The sequence below is a fragment of the Plutella xylostella genome, chromosome Z (genome assembly GCF_932276165.1).
Source record: "Plutella xylostella chromosome Z, ilPluXylo3.1, whole genome shotgun sequence".
In the NCBI taxonomy this organism is placed as follows: domain Eukaryota; kingdom Metazoa; phylum Arthropoda; class Insecta; order Lepidoptera; family Plutellidae; genus Plutella; species Plutella xylostella.
In genome coordinates, this window is record NC_064012.1 from 9,222,063 (window position 1) to 9,248,430 (window position 26,368).

Consider the following 26,368-nt stretch of genomic DNA (forward strand, 5'->3'; position numbering starts at 1 on the left):
TACGACTGGTGCAGATCTCGGCTATCTGTAGCCAGCATCGCTCCAAGACGTAAGGAGCTTATCTGAAATGCTAACTAGAGGAGGTATTAGTTTGTTGTATTCTTTTGTTTATTTGTTATTGTGCCGTGCAGAAAAAGGAAACGAAATGTTAAAGGTGCTGCAGAATACGCAAATGTGGCTTCAAAGATTCGCGTGAATACATGCTGATATGAGTGCTTACGCCGCGCGACTGTTATGTAAGTAAGTAGGTACAAACTACAAAGCTTGGCTTGGTTATATTGTTCAACGACAAAAAGATACTTATATAGAGATATGCAAATTGTAAATGAGGAAAATTCCACGTGTAATGATACCTATACCTATTCTTACTCCAACCAAACAGCCCCGATTTAAAGCAAGGAACTAAGTATAAATCAAGGCCCATTCACACGTATCAGTGATGCCTCAGTGCCGGCACGGGTTCGGCGATTTTCAGTATCAGTGTCACAGTGTTGTTTCAGTGATTCTATTCACGCTTCAATGCTCATTTTATGACTCTTCCGTAAAATTGACACAATTTTACGTCAAACAATTTAATTTTTTGAAAATTATAATGAAAACGAATTGTTTATTTTTATTTTGAATAAAATAACTTTGCGCGTGACAAACCATATTTTCATTTCCGTCGTCAAGCTATTTTTCTTGTTTTTAGTTTAATTTCAATCAATTTATTAATATTGAAATTCTATTCCATGTACTTTGCATGCGACAAATCATACTAACTCACATTTTCTCGAAACAATACACGTATCATATAATGGCAAAAAATATCGTTGGCAAACAATCCTTCAGTGATGGCCGGTTCCGGAACTGAGAGAATTGAAGCATCACTGATACTGACAAGTGTAAATAAGTTCAAATATAATATATGAAATAATAATTATCACTGACACTGCGCCGAACCTGTGACGGCACTGAAGCATCACTGATATATGTGTGAATAGGCCTTAAGGCTACAAGCCTAAGGACTCTAAGGAGTAGATACTAAGGGCCTTACACCAGTAGGTGGCCCTAGGCCCTAGTAGATTATGTGAATGAAGATGATAAAAATGCTATATGTATTTTTAGGTTTAACAAAGTATACTATATAGGTCCCTACGACGTTGATTGTTCAAAAATAATTATAGTATTAAATCCATAAAAGGTTAAGTAGCTATTGCCCGCGAGCGTCGCTTTGCCTTAAAATGTTTTCCAGTGGACGATACCCGTCCGTCCATCCTGGTCCATCCTGGTCCATCCACATTTTTTTTAAACTTAAGTAAGTTCTTATAAGTTCCACAAAGCCTTCTATAAATTTTCAAACCAAAATAATATGTATAAGTATGCCCATTCAGTCCCGATTCTTTAATCATCTGGCACTACCCATCACCTTTCCGTGCTTACCCCCCACATCCTTCCACTACACTCCCGTTCCCTACCCTAACATTCTATCCCCTTTCCTACCCTTTTTATTTCCCTCATTTGTTATGAAAAGCACAGTGTTTTACATCGCAGGAACTACTGTTTAGCGCCTGAACGTAGCGATCGAGCGACTTCAACCCTTGGGTAACAATGTGCTATTGTTATATCATCAAGAAGTACCTATTACATAGTTTATTATCCATCCATCCATTCCATATATTATCTATACACACAAAATATAAACAACAAAACTATAAATACGAGTACCACTTCACACTTTTATATATTTACTTCATACAAAGATTTTTGTTTGATGCGATAGTTGATGGGTTCTTTCTCACTCACTAGTCGGTCCTGACAGCATATTAACGCTGTGATTTTTTATAATTTTCAAAACGAGATGCTCAGTCAGAACCCTTTTCATCATGATAAATACGAATATACGTATAATAAAATAATACATAATAACGTATTTCTGTCTGTCTGCTATATTATAATGTCGTGTATGTGTATGTATGTATTGTGATCAGTAAATAAACAATTTATCTATCTATATTATCTATGTATATGTTTTATATACAAAATATATATTTAAACAAACTTAAAGTTTACCTACAACTATTATGAAAGTTTGTACGAAACTATTATGAGCATACTCGTAAATATCTGTTCTCATCTCAGGAATAATGTTATTATGATAAAAACCCGAAATATTTAGGTATTATTTTTTAATCAAAATAAATATATTATCGATTGTGTACCTGTACCACCGACACGACAGGGCATAAAACCGATGGTCTAAAATAAAAAGTATAATTGTTCTTGTTGTGTCGGAGACAAACGAAAAACCTAGACTAGGGGTACTTATACAAGTTTTTTAAACCTTTTATTTATACATTTTACAATATGGTTTATAGAATAAAATTACTTACGGACAGACATGACGAAAGGGTAAGGGTAAGGATAACCATTCTGATTTTGTCATTAGGCTACGGAACCGTCTGTTCCACTGCACAGGATATAGGTACATGCTTGATGTAACCTTCTATCTGTTAGCAGTAATTATCAACCATTGTCATTATCTCGGATCAATGCTAAATAGGTGCACAGTACATGCAACAAAACTAAAGTATATAAGGGTTTCAAATAAAAAACCATCACCTATTTCATCTTGTACCGTCATACATCGCGTCTTGAAAACATTTCCATTCAGAAGATATTCCTTCATTGTTGCGACGTATTTGAAAGGTTTCAGTTATCTTGCTTCAGCAGTTCAGCTTTAAATATGGTGAACATTATCGTAAGTCAAACCTGAGTATTATTTTCAGTAGTAGATTAACCATCTTATTTCTATTAGTCCCCTCATTCATCGGGGTAAGAGTATTTGGGCTTTCTTAGCTGATTTGCGTGTATCGTTTTTGTGTGATATTATTATACCCGAGGCAGCGGCGACTTTATATCTCGTATATCTTTGATTTCTATATTTTAGAAACACCAAGTAGTGCGAATATAATTAACTACCCATTTATGTACTTAGAGAATGTGTTAAGTACCTACTTTTATTTGTACTTATAAAATTGGACCTACCTATCTGAGTACGAGGCGTGAAAAAAGTTGTATTGTTTATAATCCGAATACTTTATGTCTAGGTACTGTTATACTTCCCGACGATCTTCAGAATCGCTAGATTCTTAAAAACTTTAATTAATAAACAAAATTTTCTAAATGACTAGCTGAGCCCCTTAGATGTTGGCATGGTGGTGGGAGGATTATCCCCAAAGACTAGTTCACAGTCGCTGACGCCCAGGGTGCGCCGATACGTCACTCGTGGAGGCTTCTTGTGTGTACTAGGGCATGCAATACCGGTAATATTTTCAATACCGGTATTGAGTTCCGGTATTAGAACTCAATACTTACCGGGATTCCAGTATTAATACCGGTATTAGACTTCCTTGTTATAAATGGCATATATTTTGTTAAAAAGGTCGTATAGGGCAAAATACAACAAGAAAAAGCAATAAAATTCTGTATTATGTATATTTTTTACGAGAATTGAGTATTAGAGTTAAAATTTTAGAACGCATGGACAACAAGTAGGTTTCCAAAGGCCAAAAATAGCATGTAACGGTTGAAAACAAGTGCACTATGAAATACATAGTATATAGAAGCACAAGGCTGACTATATCTTAATCGCTTGATTTATAGCCTAAAAAATGTCCGATTCTGGTATTACTTCAATACCAGTATTAACTTTCAATAGCGGTATTGAAAAAAGCGTAAATTTTGTCCGGGATCCCGGTATTACGCAATACCGGTATTGCGGTATTGCATGCCCTAGTGTGTACCTCACGGCGAATTTAAAAATATAAATGCATGCGCGCGTGCATAAACTTCTTTAAAAAACCCTCTGACGCAGTGTGTTAAAAACTGTAAATATCCATCTGTATCTATAGAATAAAAAAAATATTAAATTTTATATTAATATCTGATAATAATATACATATATAGAAGATCGCATCCAGTGGCGTGCTTTGGGAGAGGCCTACGTCCAGCAGTGGACTGCTATAGGCTGATGATGATGAATAATATATTTACGTATTCATAACATTTTAATTTTATTGATACTTATACAATACATATTAATTGAATTACAGAGTACTAAGTAATATTATGTGCCTATACTTTTCAGGTTCTGCTTGTGGGAGCGTTGTGTCTATGTGCTGGGCAACTTCTTCAGCCTGAAAACACACAAACATTGAATGTTTCTGTGAACGACACCAACAAAGATATGTGAGTACATTTACAGCACATTAGGCAGGTTTTTATGAGTCTATCACTATGTCAGTCAATGAGTGTATCGCATTGATTATTTACATGAATAAAATAACTTAGATATGGAGGTACTTTAAAAATAAGTTTAACTCTTTCAGGTACGTAGTGCATGCTATGGTATATCAGCTCGGAATCATAACAAACTCCACTGATGACAATGATCTGAAAAACAGCACACACACGTAAGCAATACCTAGATCATAGATATTTGCTTTACGCTCGAGATTCGCCCCGTGCTGATCTTGCATCCCCCTTTATCCAAACTCGTTGCGGTTATACCTTTATGTGCGTAAAAAGTGATTCTCGAGTATTATAAAAGTAACCGTTTACCAAGACAATACTTATAAAAAAAAATACATATCTGTGTGCCAATCACGAATATTGTCGACTATAGTCGATACGATAGGTGTTCAGTCTGGGTTGTACACGTTTTATTAGTTTATAAAGTTACCGACAGGGGCGCTGATCCAGATATTATACAATTGCAACAATGCAGTGAACGGCCTATCGAATTACCTACCGACTAAAGTTGTCAATATTCGTGATTAGCATACTTTATAATAATTATAATAAACCGCTAACCAAGTTACCCCCATCCCCGTTTCAGTGGCGCCACCGAAGCCCTAACCTTCTACCACTCTAACGGCTCAAGCTTGGACCTGAACAATATTCCCCAGCAGCTGCTCCCGAACCTCACCGGCAAGGAATTTGTGGCACCAGCCCTGGACCACCCCGGGGCGCTGCCCCCTGTGAACCTGGGGGACACCAAGGCCCTGCATATGCTGAACTTGAGCTCCTTTCAGTAGGGTTGTCAGATAATTTTTGTAGGGTGCAGAGGATTGATATGGTGATGTTACAAAAATTAAAGAGGCTTTAAGCCAATATATCATATCGGTAAATGTATAAGATCTAATAATTGTAAGTTATAAGCACAAAAATTTAAACAACTGTTAAAAGATAAAGTGTTTTCGTTACTTACTTCAAATAGGCAACCAAAAAATGCCAAAAAGCATATTTAACTTCTGTAGGGTTGGTGCAAGAATTAATATGAAATAGTAACTAAATGTACCTATCTGTAATAATTAATTAAATTATCATAAGTATTTATACTTACTTATTACAAGTTTCTTTCCATCCATAGTTTACCCGTATAATCCTCAATTCCTCACCCACCCCAACTGTAGGTACTTATCTCCTTTTATGTAAGTATGGTCATATTCTCACCATTATAATATTTATTTAATAATAGATAATTTTCATGAAGCACGCCTATTCTGTTCTGACCCTTACTCAATGGATGAGGTACCTATAGATATAGTATTACAACAACATTGTTAAATAATAAAACATCCCGGCTGCTTGCAACCCTAAGCCAATTCACCCTTGCAGGCGACCTCAGAACTCCGAACCCCTCAGTTCAATACGACTGCGCGCATTAAACTTTCTCTTGCTCAATAATGACTTTACAAACTTATGCACAACTACCTATAGAAGTTCTAATCTGGGAAAATGCGGGAGGGTCGTAGCGCGCATGCCCAGGGTAGGCGCATGCGTGGTTCTAGTCCCTGATGGTTGAAGCCACGGACATGGTATCCAGGGTTGCGGGCTTCGACCATGAACTCACCAAAACTCGGTGAGCGGTGCCCGAGTAGCCTCAGCAACGGCAAGAAACATCTGAGCAACGACTCCAAAGAAGACTCTTTAGATAACTCGGTAAGTACTGTTATAATAATTGCTTTTAGCAAGTTTAGTAGGTATAGCTATCGCTTGTGATCGTAAACTTACTTAACCTATAATTTGAGTTTGTTTAATATTGTTTCTCGCTTGGTTACACTGAAATCGAGGTATTTGAGCCTGAATCAAGAAGTTTTAAAGTAAATATTGGAAAGTATCACTACGTAAAAATATTCGTCTATTATTCTGATAGGGCAAAGTATCGCAAGATTTGTGTCGTAGCAATCTATTTCGTACAGCCAAGCGTGATATCGGCTTCTATTATTTAATGAATGAATGTTCGACAATACCTACGACCCAATTACCTACTTGACCAGAATTTTGCACGGTTTATCTTTAACTTTTAAAGTTCACGATAATAATTATTTGTTATATACCTACCATTATTAAAGTTACCTAATTACAATGTGTTGTTTGCGATAGATACATAATTTTAACAGACACAAGAGACGTTGATTTAAATTAATAAGTACTTATGAACCTATTCTGAAATGTCATGAGGATTACCGATTCTACTTACATAGAATTTAGAATGGTAGAAAATGCTCTTAGCATTAATCCCACCTTTTGTACATGTATTTTATATATTTGTGCAATAAAGAATTAAATAAATAAATAAATTTCACGCAGCCGAAAAATTTAACCACATGATCTACTGCTCGAACTGTAAAACTTTCCCCAAGAATCATAAACAATGGACTTATATTCCGATCTCCCATACTAACGGATACCTTCTAGAATGGAATATGTGATATGGTGAAATTGTAATTTTTTCTACTCTTTCACTGTACTTGACCTGTACGGTCAGCTGCTTAAGTGGCTATACACTTTTGTACCTTGTAAAACTGTCTACTTATGCAGCTGACTGTACAATGTTAGTCACAAAAATAATAAGTACTTATTGGATATTTTCTCCTCCAGGTTCGGGAGTCGCTCAAGGAGCGCGGCAAGAATGAGGAGGACTGGCGCCGGCGCACCATCATCATCGAGAAGAAGAACGGCAGCTACGGGTTCACGCTGCAGAGCTACGGCATTCACTATAAAAAGGTAAATAGTTTCCTGGTTGCTGCTTCGGCAGCAGTCGTGAAGCCTAGTCAGAGGCCTTCGGGCAGCTTGAAAACATCGGACAGTCGGGTTGCCCATGCACTTACCTTACAACTCTCTTGATTGTGTTGGGATTCACCAACCCGCACTAGGCCAGCGTGGCGGACTAGGCCTAAACCCCTTCCTTCATTGAAAGGAGACCCGTGCCCCAGCAGTAAGGACGTGATGGGTCGTAATGAGTGAAATAGTTACTAAGTATTTCTTTTCCATCTACTCAGATAAAGTTTAAACTGGCTACAATAACTCTGCACTACCGACTTCACTCCGGCTTCTCTCCCCTTGTGTAGGAACATAGCAGGCATAACATAAGTGTAATGTCCAAATATATGTTTTCCAGGAGCAAGAGATCGAGGTGATAACGTATGTGGACCACGTGGAGGCAGAGGGCGCGGCGGCGGCGGCGGGCATGCGCGAGGGCGACGTGATCCTGTCCATCAACGGCGACGACGTGGAGCGCGCCGACCACGCCGCCGTCGTGGCCGCCATCACCGCCTGCGACGCGCGCATGCGCATGGTCGTCATCTTCGAGGACTGCGTGCGCAAGGTGGAGCTCCACCTCAAGTACATCAACATACAGCGCACCATACAGACCAAGATGCGCGAGCTCGAACAACTCACCATCAAGGAGAGGCAGCTCTTTGACACCAACTGGAAAACGCACAGTCTACCCTCCCAGAAGAAGAAGACGTCCCCCGTCGACGCCATATCTGATGCGGAGGACAATGCCGAAAACGTCAACAACTCTTACTGCCGCCCCACTCTGTCCAGCGAGAACGTGACCGCCAAGCCGCCGCATCACAACGTGTTCATGTACCAGTACCTGGATCCGCACTACGGAGGCTGCGTCATACAGCCGAACCTGCGGACGGGGAGCTTCGTGATCACGGTGGGGTCCCCGCGCACGCGCCGCGATTGCCACCACTACGTGCTGAAGGCGCCCAGCGAGTGCCACCGCGCCAGCGAGCCGCACGGCGAGTACCGGTCCCCCAGCAACAAGCAGGCAAAGTCGCGCAGCCACGGCCACAGCTGCACCGCGTGCTTGCCCAACTACAACAGCCAGGATAATAGCCTGGAGACCTACGACTACGCTAGTCCTTGCTGTGACCCCCACTGTGTGCCTAACTCTAGGAAAAAAGTCCGTCGTAAAAAGGAATGCAGTAAGGAACACAAGAAGAAAGATAAAAGTCAGCAAACAAGCAATAAACCGTCTCAAAAGAATGAGAGTTGCTCACACGGGCGCTCGAAGAAAGTGTGTCCGTCTGCCCATTGCTCAAGCCGCTACAGGTACCTGACGTCGGAGTCGACGCAGACGAGCCAGTGCAGCCTGCAGTCGTACGCCGCGGCCGAGACCTCCGCCTCCAGCTACAGCACCTCGCTCAGCAGCGACACGCTGTTCTGGGACAACGACCGCTCCGAGGCGAAATCCTCGCCTAAGATCCAGTACCAGAGCGTGCACCAACAAGTGAAGCCCAAGTCGTGGGACAACTTGACGACGAAGGCGTTCGGCGGGTACGGCTTCGGGTACGGGTACCTGGACACGTCGGCCAAGCACGCCAACCGGTCGAAGAGCCACGGGCGGCGCGAGAGCGGGCGCAGCACGGCGCAGAGTCACCACGAGTACGCGCCGGCGCAGGACAAGCGGCACGCGCACGCCGCCTACTCGCGCAGCCACAGCCACTGCGCGCCCACCAAGTCCACGGAGAGCCTCGTCGTGGTGCAGAAGTACCCGCTGGATGGCGGCGGCGGCGGCTCGGAGTCGCGGCTGGCGTGCGACTGTGACGGCGCCGACTGCCGCCGCGGCCGCGACGCGCGCTCGCTCGGCTACTACACCCAGCACCTGGTCTACCCCACGCACGCCTACAGCAAGAAGAAGGACGCCAATGTCAGCTCAGAAATCACAAGGCTTTAACAATAAACACACCAGCAAACAGCAATAATAACGTTAGCGCTCAATAGAGGCCTTTATGATAATTAGTAGAGAATTTTAACGTTTTATCTATTTTTAATGTAGTATGAAATAAGTATAATCTAATAATATTTAAAAGCTTTTATGTATGTTTTATAGTTTTTCAATCAAGTAATAAAATAGTAAGCATGGGCACCTTGTTTAATTTTATTTCCTGTTCACGCAGTTAACTATTAGCTGATTATGTTTTTTTTTTATTTATTTATTTATTTAATAACTTAAAACCTATCATTACAGCTACTCCAATGCGATAATTTTAATTAGGTAAAGGATGTCCGATGGACGTTGAAAATTAAGACATCTTTAGGTCATTTTTGTCTTTTATTTTAGTTAGTCCCTACATATTAATATGACTACTTATGAGTTATACATATACATATACAGGGTTATTGGTAAGTAGACCGGATCCTTTCAGGAGGTGATAGAGGAAGGCATTTCCAGTTGATTGAACCCAATAATGCATTATCCTAAACTTAACCATTTCTAAGATATTTAATATTTAAGGTTTTTTTAATTTTTTGCCAAAATTTTATGCTTAAAACCGAAAATAAAAAAAACTAGCCACATTTCAATAATTTATTTGGTTGTTTTGCATAAGTAACACCTTAATAAACTAATTAAAATAATCAAATGTGCATTATTCGACTTAAATTAGACATAATACCTCAAAATAGTTAAACATTTTGAAAAAATATTCAAAACCCAAAAACAAATACTTGGGGCTGTACTTGATGAATTCTTTCTTTGAGAAACAGCCCCAGAGGAAGTGGACATGGGCAAGCCCCGATGGTAGGACGAAAAACGAGATCGACTTCATTATGACTGACAAGCGGCACATATTCAGAGATGTCTCAGTGATCAATAGGTTTAAAACTGGGAGTGATCACCGACTTCTCCGAGGTACTCTGAATATTAACTTCAAGCTGGAGAGGAGACGTCTGGTGAAGTCGACCCTTCGTCCCACACTGCACCAAATTAGAGCTGGCAACACCAGCTTCCAGAGAGAACTACAGAGCCGATTCGAATCGCTGGAAACCACTACGGATATTGACGCGGATACAATCCAAATAGTGAAGGCTCTTCGTGAGGTGGGCCACAGACATTTTAGCATGAGAAGCAAAAGCAAGGAGTCTAAACTTTCAAGCGAGACACTCGAGCTTATGAGGCAGAGACGCGAATTTCCGTCGGCAGGTGACACTTCCAGAGCGCCACTAATACGCCACTACACTGACGACATCCCTGACATCGACATAGGTGAGATTAGGATAGCCCTTGAGCAGCTTAAAAAAAAACAAGGCTCCGGGTGAAGACGGAATTACTACAGAGCTTCTGAAAGCTGGAGGTATTGCAATCCTCGAACAGCTCCAGAGGCTCTTCAATTCGGTTCTTCACAATGGCATTACACCGGAGGCATGGTCTGAGAGCGTCGTGGTATTGTTCTTTAAGAAGGGTGACAAAACCCTTCTGAAGAACTATAGACCGATCTCGCTTTTAAGCCATGTATACAAGCTGTTCTCAAGGGTTATCACGAACCGTCTTGCCCAAAAGTTAGACGAGTTTCAGCCCCCAGAGCAGGCTGGGTTTCGAAAAGGCTTTAGTACAATAGACCACATCCACACAGTAAGGCAGATTATACAGAAGACCGAAGAGTATAATCAGCCTCTGTGTCTAGCCTTTGTGGACTATGAAAAAGCCTTCGACTCCATCGAGACCTGGGCAGTTTTGGAATCCTTGCAGAGATGCCAAATCGATTGGCGCTATATCGAGGTGTTAAGATGTCTGTACAATGCCGCTACTATGACTGTCCAAGTACAGGACCACAAGACAAGACCTATCCAACTGCAACGTGGAGTGAGACAGGGGGATGTGATATCTCCGAAACTGTTCACCAATGCATTGGAAGATGTCTTTAAGACGTTGGACTGGAAAGGACATGGCATATGTATAAATGGCGAGTACATGTCACACCTCCGCTTCGCGGACGACATCGTTATTATGGCAGAATCTCTGCAGGAACTCAGCTGGATGCTAAGTGGCCTAAATGCTGCTTCCCGACGTGTTGGGCTCGGTATGAACTTGGACAAGACGAAAGTCATGTACAATGCTCACATCAAACTGGAGCCGGTCGCCGTTGGTGAGGCAACAATCGAAGTTGTGCAAGAATATGTCTACCTCGGGCAGACTATTCGGCTAGGCAGAAGCAACTTCGACAAGGAGGCTGCAAGGCGCATCCAACTGGGTTGGGCTGCATTCGGGAAACTTCGTCACATATTCTCCTCGGCCATTCCTCAGAGCCTGAAGACAAAAGTCTTCAACCAGTGCGTCCTGCCAGTGATGACGTATGGTGCAGAGACGTGGACACTGACGGTAGGACTGGTCCACCGATTTAAAGTCGCTCAGCGTGCTATGGAGAGAGCTATGCTTGGGGTTTCTCTGATGGATCGTATCAGAAATGAGGTTATCCGTCAGAGGACTAAGGTTACCGACATAGCTGTCAAAATATGCAAGCTGAAGTGGCAGTGGGCTGGTCATATCTGCCGAAGAACCGATAACCGTTGGGGTAGACGAGTTCTCGAGTGGAGACCACGAACAGGCAAACGCAGCGTGGGACGCCCTCCTGCCCGCTGGACTGACGACCTTAGGCGGGTGACGGGTAGTGGTTGGATGAGGAAGGCTGAGGACCGAGTGTTGTGGCGCTCCTTGGGAGAGGCCTATGTCCAGCAGTGGATGATTATTGGCTGATGATGAAAAACAAATAAATTAAATTAAAAAAGATTTTAATATGACATTTTTTTGTGCACTGCAGCTTAAAAACATGGTCAACTAATAAGCTTTCAAACAAAATGATTCAATACCAAATCGATTAAGGTATCACCAAGATATGGCCAAAACAACCAGAGAAAGCGGAGAAAACTGAGCAGGGGTTTCCATACTAAAGTTAACAGGACTGAAAACAATCACACTTTTTACCTTTAAATTGGGCTAATTTTGTTAGTTTTCCTGTTGAATTTTGTCCGTCTGTGCTGGTTGTTTTGGCCATATCTTGGTGATACCTTAATCGATTTGGTATTGAATTATCTTGTTTGAAAGCTTATTACTTGACCATGTTTTTAAGCTAAAGTGCACAAAAAAATGTCATATGAAAATCTTTTTTAATTTAATTTATTTGTTTTTATGTTTTGAATATTTTTTCAAAATGTTTAACTATTTTGAGGTATTATGTCTAATTTAAGTCGAATAGTGCACATTTGATTATTTTAATTAGTTTATTAAGGTGTTACTTATGCAAAACAACCAAAAAAATTATTGAAATGTGGCTAGTTTTTTTTATTTTCGGTTTTAAGCATAAAAATTTGGCAAAAAATTAAAAAAACCTTAAATATTAAATATCTCAAAAATGGTTAAGTTTAGGATAATGCATTATTGGGTTCAATCGACTGGAAATGCCTTCCCTATCACCTCCTGAAAGGATCCGGTCTACTTACCAATAACCCTGTATAATACATATACTTACTTACATATTTATTTTCTTTCTATGGATATGGCTCTAAAGAAAAAGTATTTTTGTAAATAATATGTTTCATCGTCATAGCATACTTTTAAATAATTTAGTTTGTAATAACATGAAGTTTGTAATCTTTTTTATATCAAATATAATAATAATGGTCTCGAGATGGAAAAACAACAACATAATAATAATAATTGTCCAGAGTGAACACTGACGAGAAACAGGATCTCCCACCTCTTGCTTGCCTTCATTGGCTGGCTTGAGTGGTGTACCGCTAGAGCAGAAATGCTCGCAGGAAGGATGTATATCCAGTAAGTGCTTGTAGGGGTCGTGACCGGCATCCGCGATTGCTCTGAGAGCCTTGGTATGCCTCTCCATCCTCAGCACCTCATACCATGTTGCCCCCTTGTTGCTACGTCACTGTAATGTGCTAGCGACTGTTTTGGGGGCCCATTTAATGTGTGTGCGAGTCATCCCTGCCTTTATATCCGTGTGTGAAACATATAGGTCAGGCAGGGGCCATAGTCCTTCCATAGTCCCAGTTACCCAGTCCATTTAGCATCCCCTTCCATAACTCTGTATTAGTTTAATTGCAGGCTCTGAAATGAAAATTATACTAGTAAATTTCTGCTTCCGACGAGTTCTTGAGTGGGGCCTCAAACAGGCAAAGTGGAGGTAAACAATGTACCATAATTATGTAGGTAGGTATATATTATACTAAAAGAGATAGTCTCTTACCATCCATATCACTATCAATATCCACGGCATCAATGGGATCTATGTCCATCATAGATAGCCCAGCTTCTGTAAAGGGCAGTTTTTCTGTTGTTTTGGGCTCCCTTGCCTTTTCTTTTGCCTTCAGTTTGTACCACAATTTATGCAACTGTTGTGTGGATGCCTGAAAAACGGTAGGTAAGTAGGTACATGGCAAAAAGACCATTCATACAAATTGATTCTGTAAGCGTAGGTAATCGGTACACAAAATACATTATCCATACCTTATGAGTTACAATAGCGGAGTCTTCCTCTTAACTACACTCGTAGCGTTTTTTTTGTTTAGATGTTATTATGTCAACATATTTTTTAATTATATTTATGAAAACGTCCTTTTCTTGACTGGAGAATGGTTTTTTTCTGTCTACTTCACACATATTGAAGAAAACTTGAACTGAATTGACTTGAAATGAAATTGTGACTAATAATTGGATAAGAAGTAAAAAATTTAAAATGCAACTGTAAAAACCGGCCAAGTGCGAGTCGGGCTCGCGCACAAAGGGTTCCGTAGTAAGCACAATAACTTAACCAAAATTACAGTTAAATCAACCTATCTCAAAAACTATAAGAGATACTTTGATCAAACCAAAAATCGTTGAAAGAGTTAATTAGCATGCATCACCTCTATTTTTTTTAGAATTTTATACCCCGTAGTTATAAAAATAGAGGGGGGGGGGACATACTTTTTACGACTTTGAGAGCTGATATCTCAAAAACCGTTCACTTTAAGAAAAATGTTTTTTAGAAAACTTTATATCATTTTAAAAGACCTTTTCATTGATACCCCACACGGGTATGTACATCGAAAAAAAAAATTTCATCCCTCAGTTACATGTATGGGGGGCCCCACCCCCAATTCTTTTTTTTACTATTTAGTGTCATATTTTTGTAGCGGTTCATACAACACATATTCCCATCAAATTTCATCACTGTAGTACTTATAGTTTCCGAGTAAATCGGCTGTGACAGACGGACAGACGGACAGACGGACAGACGGACATGACGAAACTATAAGGGTTCCGTTTTTGCCATTTTGGCTACGGAACCCTAAAAACGAACATCCACATCTTGCATGGTGGGGTTATGTCATGTCAAACGTTTCATTTCTCCATGCATTACTCAAAGAAAATTTTATGATAGGGTAACGTAACGTACCTTGGGACGCTTGTACCTCGGGACATTTTTTTTTTAAATAACCTGCTAAATAAACACATTAAAATTCTACCCTAGGCATAGTATTTTTCTCGCTTGGCAAAACTAGTGAGTCTCGTAATCATACCGGTATCGAGTGTGTGGTGAATATGAAATATGTAGTTTTTTGGAGTCAAAAGTAGCTTTTGTATAGTTTTTTGAGTTGCTTTATCTCATTGAGGCATGCTCAAAATAGAGACATGGATGTCACTATATATTTTCTGTTATTTAATTTTATGACACGGCAATTAATTGAAAGATTTCTAACATAAAAATAAAGATATTGACATTTTTGTTAAATATTGCTTTTTTGTACCTTGGGACACGATTAATGTTTGAACCTTGGGGGACACTGTATTATATGGTTTTGTACTATAAAGACAGATAGTAAAATTCTTCTAGTAAGACAGATAGTAAAAACTTCAAAATTTTGGTATCAGAGGCGTGGCCTTAGACTGGTTTTCGAGTTATTTATCTGACTCTCTGTCAGATAAATAACTCGAAAACCAGTCGAAGTCACAAAAATTGGTGAAGTTGTCAGCAATCCCATGGAAATTAAAGTCTACGCTCAAAGATCACTTTTCATCCCTATATATACAACCGACATCCCTATATGTGCAACCTGAAAGACCTCAATAAGAAAGAAGCAAAAATCTAGATTTAACTCTAGATTACGAAGAAACAGAAAACATTCAATGCATCAATAAATAGTTAAGTACCTACATAAGAATATATTATTATTGTATTTAAGTATTTGTATATTTTCAACTTATTTATTAATATTATATATTTATATTGATATAGATTAAATGGGTTTATTAAAACCGCAAGGGTAAATTACCATAACGGGAAAACTTAACATCTTAAAGAATGAAGAAATAAATATTAGACTTTTACGTGAGCTCTCACCGGAACGGATAAGTTTGTGGCACTGTAACGACGCAATATAAGTAGTTAACCATTATTCGTTTTATAATATGTTACAAACCTAATAATTATGTTTTTAAAAAGTGGGGCCTATTTGGTTTCTGCATTTTGTAAATGGAACTGTTACTTTGCTCGTGAGTGTATTAAGTTTTGATCATCTAACTCCATCACGATCAAAGTGTTTGATATTTCTCATCCTCCTGCAGTCAGTCGTAGCACCTACCTAATTATTATTTTTTAAATATGTGTTTAAATAACCTTTAATAAGTTTTATAATAACTCACAGGGCCGCATTTTAAGTACCCAAGTAACTAGGTTTTAGTAGTTTTTCGTAATCTGACCATGGAAAACGAATAAGTAGGTACCTACTGACAAAAATCCTATAGTCCCGAACTTATTAAAAACATTCGTGACTATGTTTAATTAGGAATGTTAGTAAACTTTATTTAGAAAGTGTTTCACTGGGATAATCGAATACATCGTAACGGTCATTGAAGTACGATAATGAACTCACTTCCTATTCGAAGAAGTCTAACTGTGGCAAAATTGGTCTTTATCTCCTAAAATTGGGTGGGTGAACTTATATCTGGAGCGGGTTCATCTTAGGTTGAGTGCGGGGGTCAAATTTAGTTGTGTTCTGGCGGCATACGGCCGATGCTCGCCGGATCGTAGGCATGCGTGGACCGAGCCCCCGGCGCGGCCCGCTGCGGCCCCACGGCCTCCTGCTAGTGTCTGCAGCCCTGGTACTCGCGAGCCCCGCGCTCGCAGCCCCACAAGAAACCACCCTACGCAATCATGTACGTAACTCACTATAATTAGCCCCAACTTCACCATACTCGGTTAGATCATAAACATGGATTGGTTCATCAATTATACTCATCTTCAAATTAAATTCTTGACAGATATGTCAAAAGTCAATCACTAATCCCTGGTTATGATCAAACCGAGTAATTTATAGTAACCGAGCCCTAATTTTCAAATAACTGCCTAAAATCCCATCCACTTTACTGAAGTTTATTTTCCTCTTCCAGTTAAACATTGTGTGCATCCAACCCGAGTCACAGCTATGCCTCACCTGGCCAGCCAGGCTGAAGAACACGCGGCGGATATTCGAGAGCCTGAGCATGAGCTTGGATGTGGATAAGAACTGTGGCTACAGCGATCTAACACCTGTGTCTGCGCGGTCTCAGTATTTGATTACGGTAAGTTGGTGAAAGAATATTCTTTTTTCATAAAATCTAATTGGCCTATAGGTTATTAATTGGTAAGTACTTTTATATATTTTTAAAACGTTACGGAATATCTTTGTGATTGTGATTGAACTAAAGAAGTTACTTAGATACCTATCTAGGTACACAGTCCCAGATAACTGCTATGCGAATGAACTAGATATTGTGCAATTTGTGCATTACGAGTATACAATGCGAGCTTATTGTTGCTACGTTAGCGAGCGTCCCTAGGAGCATAATAATAAACTATGTGTGCCAATTCTATTGGCGAGATTGGTAACTAGGAATGTCTACTGTTGTACGTATGTTGTATATTTGTGGCACTGTGATCTCTTAATTTTATCACTAAACGATATACATATGTTTATATTATAATGTGACCTACAAAGGAAGTGGTTTAGGGTCACACTTTTTTTAGACACACAACATTTTATTACCAGAATATTCTTATTATGTAGTTAAGGATACAGGCCTTACTGTAATTTCCGAAGGTTCTAAACCGTATTTTTTATTTATTGATCATTACATTCGACCGCATTGTTCTAATGGGTACAAAAATTTATTGGGTAGGTATATTTCAGGGTAAGTACCTACTTATCACGATCTTTTCTTCACTGTTTGTTTGAGTTAGAACACTTTCTAAAGTTTTGATGATACTTTGTCTTTTTGCATTCTATGCAATGTCACCGTCAAAAATCAAATCCAATATCACTGTATTCCATGGCCATTCTGTACAACTTTTTTTCATTGAATTTAGGAAAGTAAAGTTGTAAGTACCTATTTATTTATATTTCCCATGCTACATTCACGGACAATGAAAAAGTTCCAGCACTTCTCTCTTAAGCTTAAAAGGCTATCTTAATGACGCCGTGTACAATATCTAAATAAGTACATTTAAAAGCTCACCAGAACATTACAAACTAAAACGTTAACACTTTAATCGAACCTAATAGTTGTTGTATAAATTTAAGGCCATTTAGTGAATTTATTTTGTAAGTGACTTCGTGAGTGTATGAAAATTGTAATTGTATTTTAACCGATTTCGAAAAAAAGCGGCTATATTCGCCTGTACTTATACGTATATTTATTAAGTTATTGGAATCTAAGGGGCATACATAATATATAGTAGTTATTCTATGATAATAGTGCGTATTTTGCAGGCCAGTGTTTTTATTATGGTTACAATGGTTGCAATGAACTTGGGGATAGGTAATCACTGGAAGTAAAGTTAGCCCATTAATACTGAATCATCAAATATGGGGATTATTGGGGAATTAGGAGCTAGGTACACGTAAGAAATCTAGACTGGTTAAGAATATTGCCGTGGTTTCTGCGGACACAAAATAAAATTTTAGTCATCCGCGGTGCATTTTGCGATAGGTACTTTATGCACCTGAACGATGTCAAACTATACATTTGCCCGTTGACTGGGTCTCGTATATAAGGTGTACCTACCATAACAATAACTTCAGAACATAATTTATGACTTAGAATCGACATCATTGTTTACTCATTTGGGCACATTTTTAAGTAAAGTTCTAATAATAATTGTTTAGACATTGAGTTATCGCGTAATTGAACCAAGTATTTTTTGTCAAGGTTCTTTATGTTCCTTGGCCCATTTGAGAACTACGTTGCACAATAAAAATATTTAATTGGGGCAAATATTGTTTAGGTATGGAAATGATGACTACATAAGTTAAGTGATTATAGATTTAAGGATGTCTATTTTTTATATGACGAATGTTTTTGATTATTATCTACCTACTGACAAGAGATTTGAAAAGGTATCGCATCATGAAACATTTCTGAAATACATTCGCGAGCAATGATTTTTTTTTATACAAAGTTATTCAATGTTCCGGTGCACCTATGCACCAATAAATTAGGTACCTACTTCTAAACGAAAAAAAGCAAGCTTAACTTCGCCGCCGCCTACGCCTGCAATCAAATAAAAACCTAAATATTGTTTTCGAATTTTAAATTAAAAGTTTAAAAAATTTTAGTTATTTGGTGTCGCATTCTTTGGTTACAACTTTTTCAATGCTCGCGAGTGTAACTAGTTTCTTGCAGTAAATTTGGAAACCAATATTGTAACGCGCGCCTATAAATAGTGTTAAAGTACTTAATGTAAAAGGAAAAGTCTTCTACTAAATTACAGCTAAATAATTGAAATACAGCTTGCTATGACTCATATTAATAATAGTCAATAGAAAACTGTAATCATTATTGACCTGCTCATTTTGCGAGCTGGTTTCGCACTGATTTCAAGTTTTTTGTACAGGCCCTAATGCATACCTTACTAAGCAGGAAAAAATGTCCATCGAGTTATAGGACGCGGATTTATTAGAACGTTTATCGGTAACAAATAATGCACTATAACTACATAATATCAAAAATATCTATATCAAAAATAATCAATTTACAGGTAACACCGCTAAATTCGCTCCTGTCAACTCGCAACTTTCATTGCAAGTCAATCGGAACAATATCGGTGCCCGATTCAGAGGATGATGGCAGTACGAGGGTCCGAAGGCAGACTGGGTACCCCCCGAGAGGGAAGTACCGCGGTCAAACGCAGTCTCAGTACCTGAGCATCGACCGCGGCGCCGGCGGCGACGACGGCAAGGCCGAGGCGCGATCCACGGCCGACGAATCACATGCCAGCGTCAGTGAGTAGACTATCAGTTAGATGCAAGTATGTGTTATTTCTACTATGACTATAAGTAAGTACTAACATAAAAAAAATATTTCAGGTGGCAAGAGTGGCATGGGACAAGCACAAAGTCAGACTATCTTTGATCCGAGCTGTGATGACTGTTTAGGAGGAGGCAGTCTCGGTGCTGAAAATCTAAAACGCCAACCTGGACCCGGCTATCCTGCAGGCTCCACGTATCCCGTAGGCGGGCCCGGTCAGTCCCCGGGTGGTATCGGGGGGTACGGGCCTGGTTCAAGAGATGGGACCTACGGACGGACACCTACAGGAGCTGGGAAACATGATAAAGGCAGCACGGGTCCGTACGGTCAGACACCAGGCAGTGGGATGCCCGGGACTTACGGACAAACACCAACGGGTACTGCTGATGGCGGGCGAGGAACAGACACGTATGGTCAAGGTGGTCCAGGACGGTATGGCCAAACGGGCCCAGCAGGATATGACAGGAATGGACCAACCGGTGCAGTAGGATCAACTCCCGGTGGGCCTAATATGCCAGGAACTTACGGCCAAGTACCTGGGGGACTAATGCCAGGACAAGCCACTCATGGACCATTACCAGGCGGAAGTGCTCCGGGCTATAATGGAGTTAATGGGCCAAACAATTACGGCCAGACTCCAGGCGGAACTCCTGGGGTTCCGGGCTCATATGGTCAAATGCCTGGAGGACCTGGTGAGTATGGAAGACAGGGACCGAATACGGGTGGGCCTATAGCAGGGGTCGGTGGGCCCCAGTCAGGACTGCCTGGGCGAAATCAGAATAATGTTGGAGGGCCCGGTGGAGACGGTAGTTACGGACATACGCCTGGTGGTGTTGGACCCAACCAATATCCTGATAGATCCTGGACAAGCGGACCCAGAGGACCCGGAGCTGATGGTACTTATGGACAACCTGGCCAAACAGGTGTTGATGGAAGATATGGGCAGACGCCTGGTGCCATCGTTCCCGGTTCACCAGGTTACGGTCAGACTCCAGGCTATGCTACTGGCGGAGATGGTACGTACGGGCAAGCTCCACGTGGCACAGGAGATACCGGGTATGGCCAGACACCAGTCGGTTCTGTTCCTGGAGGAACTCGGTACGGAGACGATGCAAGATATGGTCAAACACCAGGCGGGATACTACCAGGACAAAGAGGAACTAGTGGTAATATACCAGGAAATTACCAAGGTGCCCAAATACCAGGAGGAGCAGCAGATGGACACGATAGAAGGCCTGGAGAATATGGTGCAACCCCAGGTGCTATAGGGCCTTATAACCAAGCAGGTACTCCAGGCAATACATACGGTCAAAACCAGGGCGGAATCAGTCCAGGACCATATGGCCCTGGAGGACCAGGTACATCACAAGGTACACCGGGCAGTGGACCACAAGGACTTATACTAAGTGGAGGAAAATGGCCAAGTGCAGGAACTTTTCTTGGAGCCAATGGCGAGACTATTGTTTGCTGTATCGTAGATCCGAAAAGTGGTCATTACCCAGGTAATGTTGGTTATGATCAAAACGGCCCAAGAGGGACGCAAGGAGGTTATATACCAGGCGGAACGCAAGGTAACACTGGGGTACAAGGACCAGGTGGCCATGCAGTCGGAGGACCACAAGGCCCCGAAGGTACTGGGACGGGTTATAGACCAGATGGAACGCAAGGTCAAGGCTATGGACCTGGTGGTACACAAGGTAGTGGCACTTATATTCCTGGAGGTACCCAAGGTACTGGGGGATATATGCCTGGGGGTACACAAGGAACTAATTATGGCCCGGGTGGAACACAGGGTCCCGGCGGAGTCCAAGGGCCAGGAACCTATACACCAGACGGAACGCACGGCATCGGCGGTGCGCCAAGACCAGGCTATGGGCCAGGTGGAACACAATTTACTGCACCTTATGGCCCCGGAGGTACTCAAAACATTGGACCAGGAGGGAATCAAGGCACTGGTACTGGAGGATACAGGCCAGGCGGTACAGGCTACGTTCCGGGCGGTGCACAAGGAACTGGACCCTACGGACCCGAGGGTACTCAAGGCACCGGTGGATACGGACCAGGAGGTATTCAGGGTGGAGGTCCTTATGGACCTGGAGGAGTTCAAGGGACAGGTGGATATAATGGACCCCAGGGCCCTGGAGGTTCACCAGGGACTGGAGGATACGGACCCGGCGGTACACAAGGCACAGGTTATGGTCCTGACGGAACCCAGGGCCCAGGAGGGGGCGTTGGATCCGGCGGATTTAGACCAGGGGGACCCCAAGGCCCGAGTGGTACACAAGGAAGTACCGGATACACACCGGGAGGTACGCAGGGCACTGGAGGATACATACCAGGGGGTACACAAGGGACTGGCGCGTATGTACCAGGAGGCACCCAAGGAGGAGGATACATACCAGGGGGTACACAAGGGACTGGAGGATACGCACCGGGAGGCCCACAAGGTCCAGGAGGATACATCCCGGGGGGTACACAAGGCACTGGAGGATACATACCCGGAGGTTCACAAGGCACTGGAGGATACATACCCGGGGTAACGCAAGGAACTGGAGCATATTTACCAGGAGGAACACAAGGGACGGGCGGATATGTGCCGGGAGGAACTCAAGGGACGGGCGGGTATATGCCAGGGGGTACACAAGTGACCGGAGGAAACATTCCTGGAGGTTCACAAGGAACAGGGGGATACATACCAGGTGGTACACAAGGGACAGGATACACACCTGGCGGAACACAAGGGACAGGATACACACCTGGCGGAACACAAGGTACAGGGGGATACATACCAGGTGGTACACAAGGGACAGGATACACACCTGGCGGAACACAAGGAACAGGAGGATACATACCAGGGGGTACCCAAGGGACAGGATACATACCAGGGGGCACCCAAGGGACGGGTTACTTACCAGGGGGATCTCAAGGAACAGGATACATGCCAGGTGGTACACAAGGAACAGGATACACACCTGGCGGTACACAAGGGACCGGGGGATACATACCAGGCGGTTCGCAAGGGACAGGATACACACCTGGTGGAACACAAGGAACAGGATACATACCAGGTGGTACCCAAGGGACAGGAATCGTACCAGGTGGTACCCAAGGAACAGGATACATACCCGGCGGTACCCAAGGGACAGGATACACACCAGGGGGCACACAAGGGACAGGATACATGCCTGGGGGATTCCAAGGGACCGGTGGAAACATACCTGGGGGTACACAAGGGACTGGCGGTTATGTACCAGGAGGTACTCAGGGGATCGGAGCATACGGTCCGGGTGGGACAGGACAAAATGTCGATTATAATGGTGAGTAAACAAAAAATTAAGGAAGCTATTCTGAAGCACCTACTTTTAAGAATAATAGACACTGTAAAACACAAGATTTTACTAATTTATAAAATCCCTGAGGGATCGAAAATACTACTTACTTGTATTCTCCTGAAATCTTTTATATGCACCACGAAGCTTACTGGAAAAACTGGTATGATTATACACATATTATTAGGTCCTTACATATGAAATTGGTGTTTTCTATAGGAGGAACATAAAGTCGTTTTTTTTTTAATGAAATATATTAAATTAATCAAAGTATGTACCATTGCTATGTATGCACTTTTGCCATCTCATAGGTAGTTCATTGATCCCCTTACTAAAAAAACCATTCGGGCGGGAATCAATAAAATCTTTGAAGACGGTTTGGACTGCCCCATCGGAGTTGAATTTTTTTCCTTGCAAGTAGTTATCCAAATTGTGAAAAAAATGGTAATCTGTTGGAGCAAGGTCCGGAGAGTACGGTGGATGTCTAACACATTCTAATTGAAGCTCCTCTAATTTGGTAGCCGTCTGTTGTGCAGTGTGTGGTCTAGCGTTGTCCTGAAGCAGCAGTGGCCTAGAGCGATTGACCAGCCTCGGTTGTTTAGCAGCTAGCTTTTCCATCATGGTTTGCAGTTGCTGACAATAGATATCTGCCGTAATCGTCTGGCCAGATTTAAGAAAGCTGTAGTGAACGACACCGGCACTAGTCCACCAAACACATACAAGCAACTTTTTTTTAGTCAATTTTCGCTTAGGGCAGGATTTGGCTGGTTCGCCAGGGTTCAGCCATTGCGATGAGCGCTTCCGATTATCATAGAGGATCCACTTTTCATCACAGGTAATGATTCGATTTAAAATTCCTTCAATATTGTGCCGGTTGAGTAACGTAAACGTAACGCAGCAGTCGACGCGCGTTTGTCGGTTTGCTTCACTCAATTCATGAGGTACCCACCTTTCAAGCTTTTTCACCTTCCCAATTTGCTTCAAGTGGATTAGAATAGTTTTATCACTAACACCGGAACCTGCAGCTAACTCGGACGTGGTTTTGCGATGGATCCGCTTCCACAATAGCCTTCAATTCTTCATTATCAACTTTGGTCTCCGGCCGTCCACGAGGCTTGTTCTGCAGGTCGAAATTTCCAGAACGAAAACGTTGGAACCAAAAACGCAAACTGTGTTATCTTTTGCGACACCGTCACCATACACATCATTAATCCTTCGAGCCGTTTCTGCAGCACTGGTGCCACGGTGGAACTCATACTCGTAAATAACGCGATATTTCAAGTTTTCCATGTTGTAAACAGAGTGACACAAAGAAAAAAACAAAAGAAGAAAAAACAAATGAATTAGGGCTCCTTGGGAGAGGCCTATGTCCAGCAGTGGATGATTATTGGCTGATGATGATGATGATGATGATAGGGGGCTTGAAACACAAATGCATGAGGAAATAGCTGTATGAATTTGAATTTGGAATTCCTAACCATAAAGGTAATATTTGAGATCAAAGTGGCCAGTACGACAAAACGCCAATTTCATATGTAAGGACCTAATATATTAACCAGCTTCACTTTAATTCGGACCACTTAGCGTATGTAGTACGTTTTCATAAATTATTTATTTATTATTTACTTACAGGTATACCCCAAAATGTGATTGATCCAAACTCAATCGCTGGTACTTTGGACGACGATTCCGAAGCGTTAGCATCTATCTCCCAAGATGTAAATGGAACCATCGCCAGTGCGTCATCCAAAGGAGGAAATGAAAAAGGACGAGCACAGACTCAAGTACAAGGGACGTATACCGGATCAGGCTCTTTCTCTGCCCAAGCACAAATAAGTGATGAGACCAAAGGAGCTCAAAGCGAAGTAAGCGGGGGCAAGCAGGGTGCAACCAGCAACGCTCAAGGCAAGGGCCGCAACAACAAGTCCCAGGCCAGTGTGCAGCTGGGTTCTGAGACGGGGTCTCTCCTCACACAAGCACAGAGCGGAGGCACGTCACACTCCTCCAACACACAAGTACAGGGCAGCGTCAAGGGCGGCATGGCCGATGCGCAAGCCAGGGGACCAGGAAGCACGCAGTCACAAGCACAAATAGGATTCACACCCTACAAAGATGGAGACAAAAGCGTCCACGAAACACTAACGAACCCATTCGTCGGAGGTGGCACCGCTTCAGCACAGTCCAGCGGGAAGATCGGCCAGTCTCAGTCGCAGCTGCAAGGAACGTTCAAATACGGTATCACGTACAACGGCGCTGCGCAGGCCGGCTCCAGTCTAGACAAGGATGCGGTCTTTCCAAATAGAATGCCGTTTAACAAAATAGACGTGTTCGATGAAAATAATAAAAACATCAACATCAGCGAACCGTCTATTCCGAGTGCAGTCTTGCCTACTCCGCAAGGAATTTCTAATATTGACAATGATATAAAGACAGAAGCACCCTTAGATAAGAAGGGCTCGCACCCTCACTCGGACCACCACCAGGCGGCGGCGGGCGCGGGCACGCCGGCGCCGGTGGGCAGCAGGCGCTCCTTCCCATCCACACATGTCAACAATCCCGCCGAATACGAGTACACAACTGACAAGGACGAGATGGGAGACGAATACGACCTCGAACCGGGTATGGAGGCGGAAGGTGATTACTCAAACTTCGACGAATTCGGTCGCGACGAAACAGCTCATCAGAACCTGCGCAGCTCGGGCAGGAAGAGCCTGGAAGTGAAGCAGAGCACGGGCGGCAGCACGCAGCACATCCTGCTGGGCTCGCTGCGGGACCAGGACGCGGAGATCACGCAGCGCAGCTCGGAGCAGCGGCCGGACTACAGCCGCGTGTACCAGCCGGGCGAGCGCGTGCCCGGCACCGGCGGCTACACCATCCCGATGGGCTTCACGGGCAGCGTCAAGTCCGTGTCTTCAAAAGACAGGACGTACGCGATAGGCTCGCGGGACTCGCCGTCGCAGGCGCAGACGGTGTCGCTGAAGCCGGGCTCGGGCCGCGTCAAGTACAACACTTACCCGAAGTCGCCGACGTACTCGAGCTACGGGCAGAGCGTGAAGCCGAAGGACCTGAAGTCGCTGTACGGGGAGAAGGCGGACGACGGGCGCTACATGACGGTGTCCAAGTCGGTGACGGGCGCGCTGGACGGCGACAACCACGTCAAGAAGCAGTACTCGCACACGTACTACAGCAAGGCGTCGTCGTGCGGCTACTTCACCTTCACGTGCAACCTGGTCAGCGGCTCCGGCGGCCGCAAGAAGGTGTGCCGCCCCAAGATCCCCACCAACCCCGACGGGACGCCCATGAAATGCTAACGCGCGACGCTAACCATAGTTTACATTTATATCGCTTTAAGTAACTAGTAGTTAATTTATCATTATGTTACCAACTTTTTAAACCATGTAAAAGTAATATGAAAGTATTGTTGTAAGTATGCAAGAGGTATTTAAGTATTTTATAGATCATTCGACAGATATAAATAATGGTTGATGACGGATGATTCTGATGAAGAAAATGCAAACAATATAAATAAATAAAAATATGTAAATTATCCCCATATATCCGCCTCTGTGTAATATATAATTACCTACTTTAATAATAAAAATTGAGAAAATATTAGTGACTATAATTAACTGACCCT

The 26,368-nt window shown here is 42.4% G+C and overlaps 2 protein-coding genes across 5 annotated transcripts; both read left to right on the forward strand.

The window, feature by feature from the left end:
- The first annotated feature begins 86 nt into the window (after window positions 1-86).
- LOC105380537 lies at window positions 87-9,208 on the forward strand. Of its 3 annotated transcripts, none has more exons than XM_048632799.1 (6): window positions 87-236; window positions 4,130-4,230; window positions 4,371-4,454; window positions 4,880-5,985; window positions 6,928-7,053; window positions 7,448-9,208. In XM_048632799.1, exons 4-6 carry the CDS (start codon window positions 5,887-5,889, stop codon window positions 9,017-9,019), a joined length of 1,797 nt encoding a protein of 598 aa, XP_048488756.1. In that variant the 5' UTR covers window positions 87-236; window positions 4,130-4,230; window positions 4,371-4,454; window positions 4,880-5,886; the 3' UTR covers window positions 9,020-9,208. The 3 variants fall into 3 exon arrangements, with proteins under 3 accessions (XP_048488756.1, XP_048488757.1, XP_037978121.2); XM_048632800.1 differs by having other exon boundaries at window positions 115-240; XM_038122193.2 differs by lacking the exon at window positions 87-236 and adding an exon at window positions 2,585-2,740.
- Window positions 9,209-16,096: 6,888 nt separating this feature from the next.
- On the forward strand, window positions 16,097-26,343 carry LOC125491205 (collagen alpha-2(I) chain-like). Of its 2 annotated transcripts, XM_048632615.1 has the most exons (6): window positions 16,097-16,273; window positions 16,508-16,678; window positions 19,134-19,377; window positions 19,462-22,428; window positions 22,459-22,719; window positions 24,364-26,343. In XM_048632615.1, exons 1-6 carry the CDS (start codon window positions 16,151-16,153, stop codon window positions 26,040-26,042), a joined length of 5,445 nt encoding a protein of 1,814 aa, XP_048488572.1. In that variant the 5' UTR covers window positions 16,097-16,150; the 3' UTR covers window positions 26,043-26,343. The 2 variants fall into 2 exon arrangements, with proteins under 2 accessions (XP_048488572.1, XP_048488570.1); XM_048632613.1 differs by having other exon boundaries at window positions 19,462-22,719.
- Window positions 26,344-26,368: the final 25 nt, after the last annotated feature.

Coding starts and splice junctions, on each gene's coding strand:
- LOC125491205 (XM_048632613.1), top strand. CDS start 16,151: ATGCGTGGACCGAGCCCCCGGCGCGGCCCGCTGCGGCCCCACGGCCTC. Junction 16,274..16,507: donor AAACCACCCTACGCAATCAT/GTACGTAACTCA, acceptor TTCCTCTTCCAG/TTAAACATTGTGTGCATCCA. Junction 19,378..19,461: donor CGAATCACATGCCAGCGTCA/GTGAGTAGACTA, acceptor AAAATATTTCAG/GTGGCAAGAGTGGCATGGGA.
- LOC105380537 (XM_048632799.1), top strand. CDS start 5,887: ATGAACTCACCAAAACTCGGTGAGCGGTGCCCGAGTAGCCTCAGCAAC. Junction 5,986..6,927: donor AAGACTCTTTAGATAACTCG/GTAAGTACTGTT, acceptor TTTCTCCTCCAG/GTTCGGGAGTCGCTCAAGGA. Junction 7,054..7,447: donor ACGGCATTCACTATAAAAAG/GTAAATAGTTTC, acceptor TATGTTTTCCAG/GAGCAAGAGATCGAGGTGAT.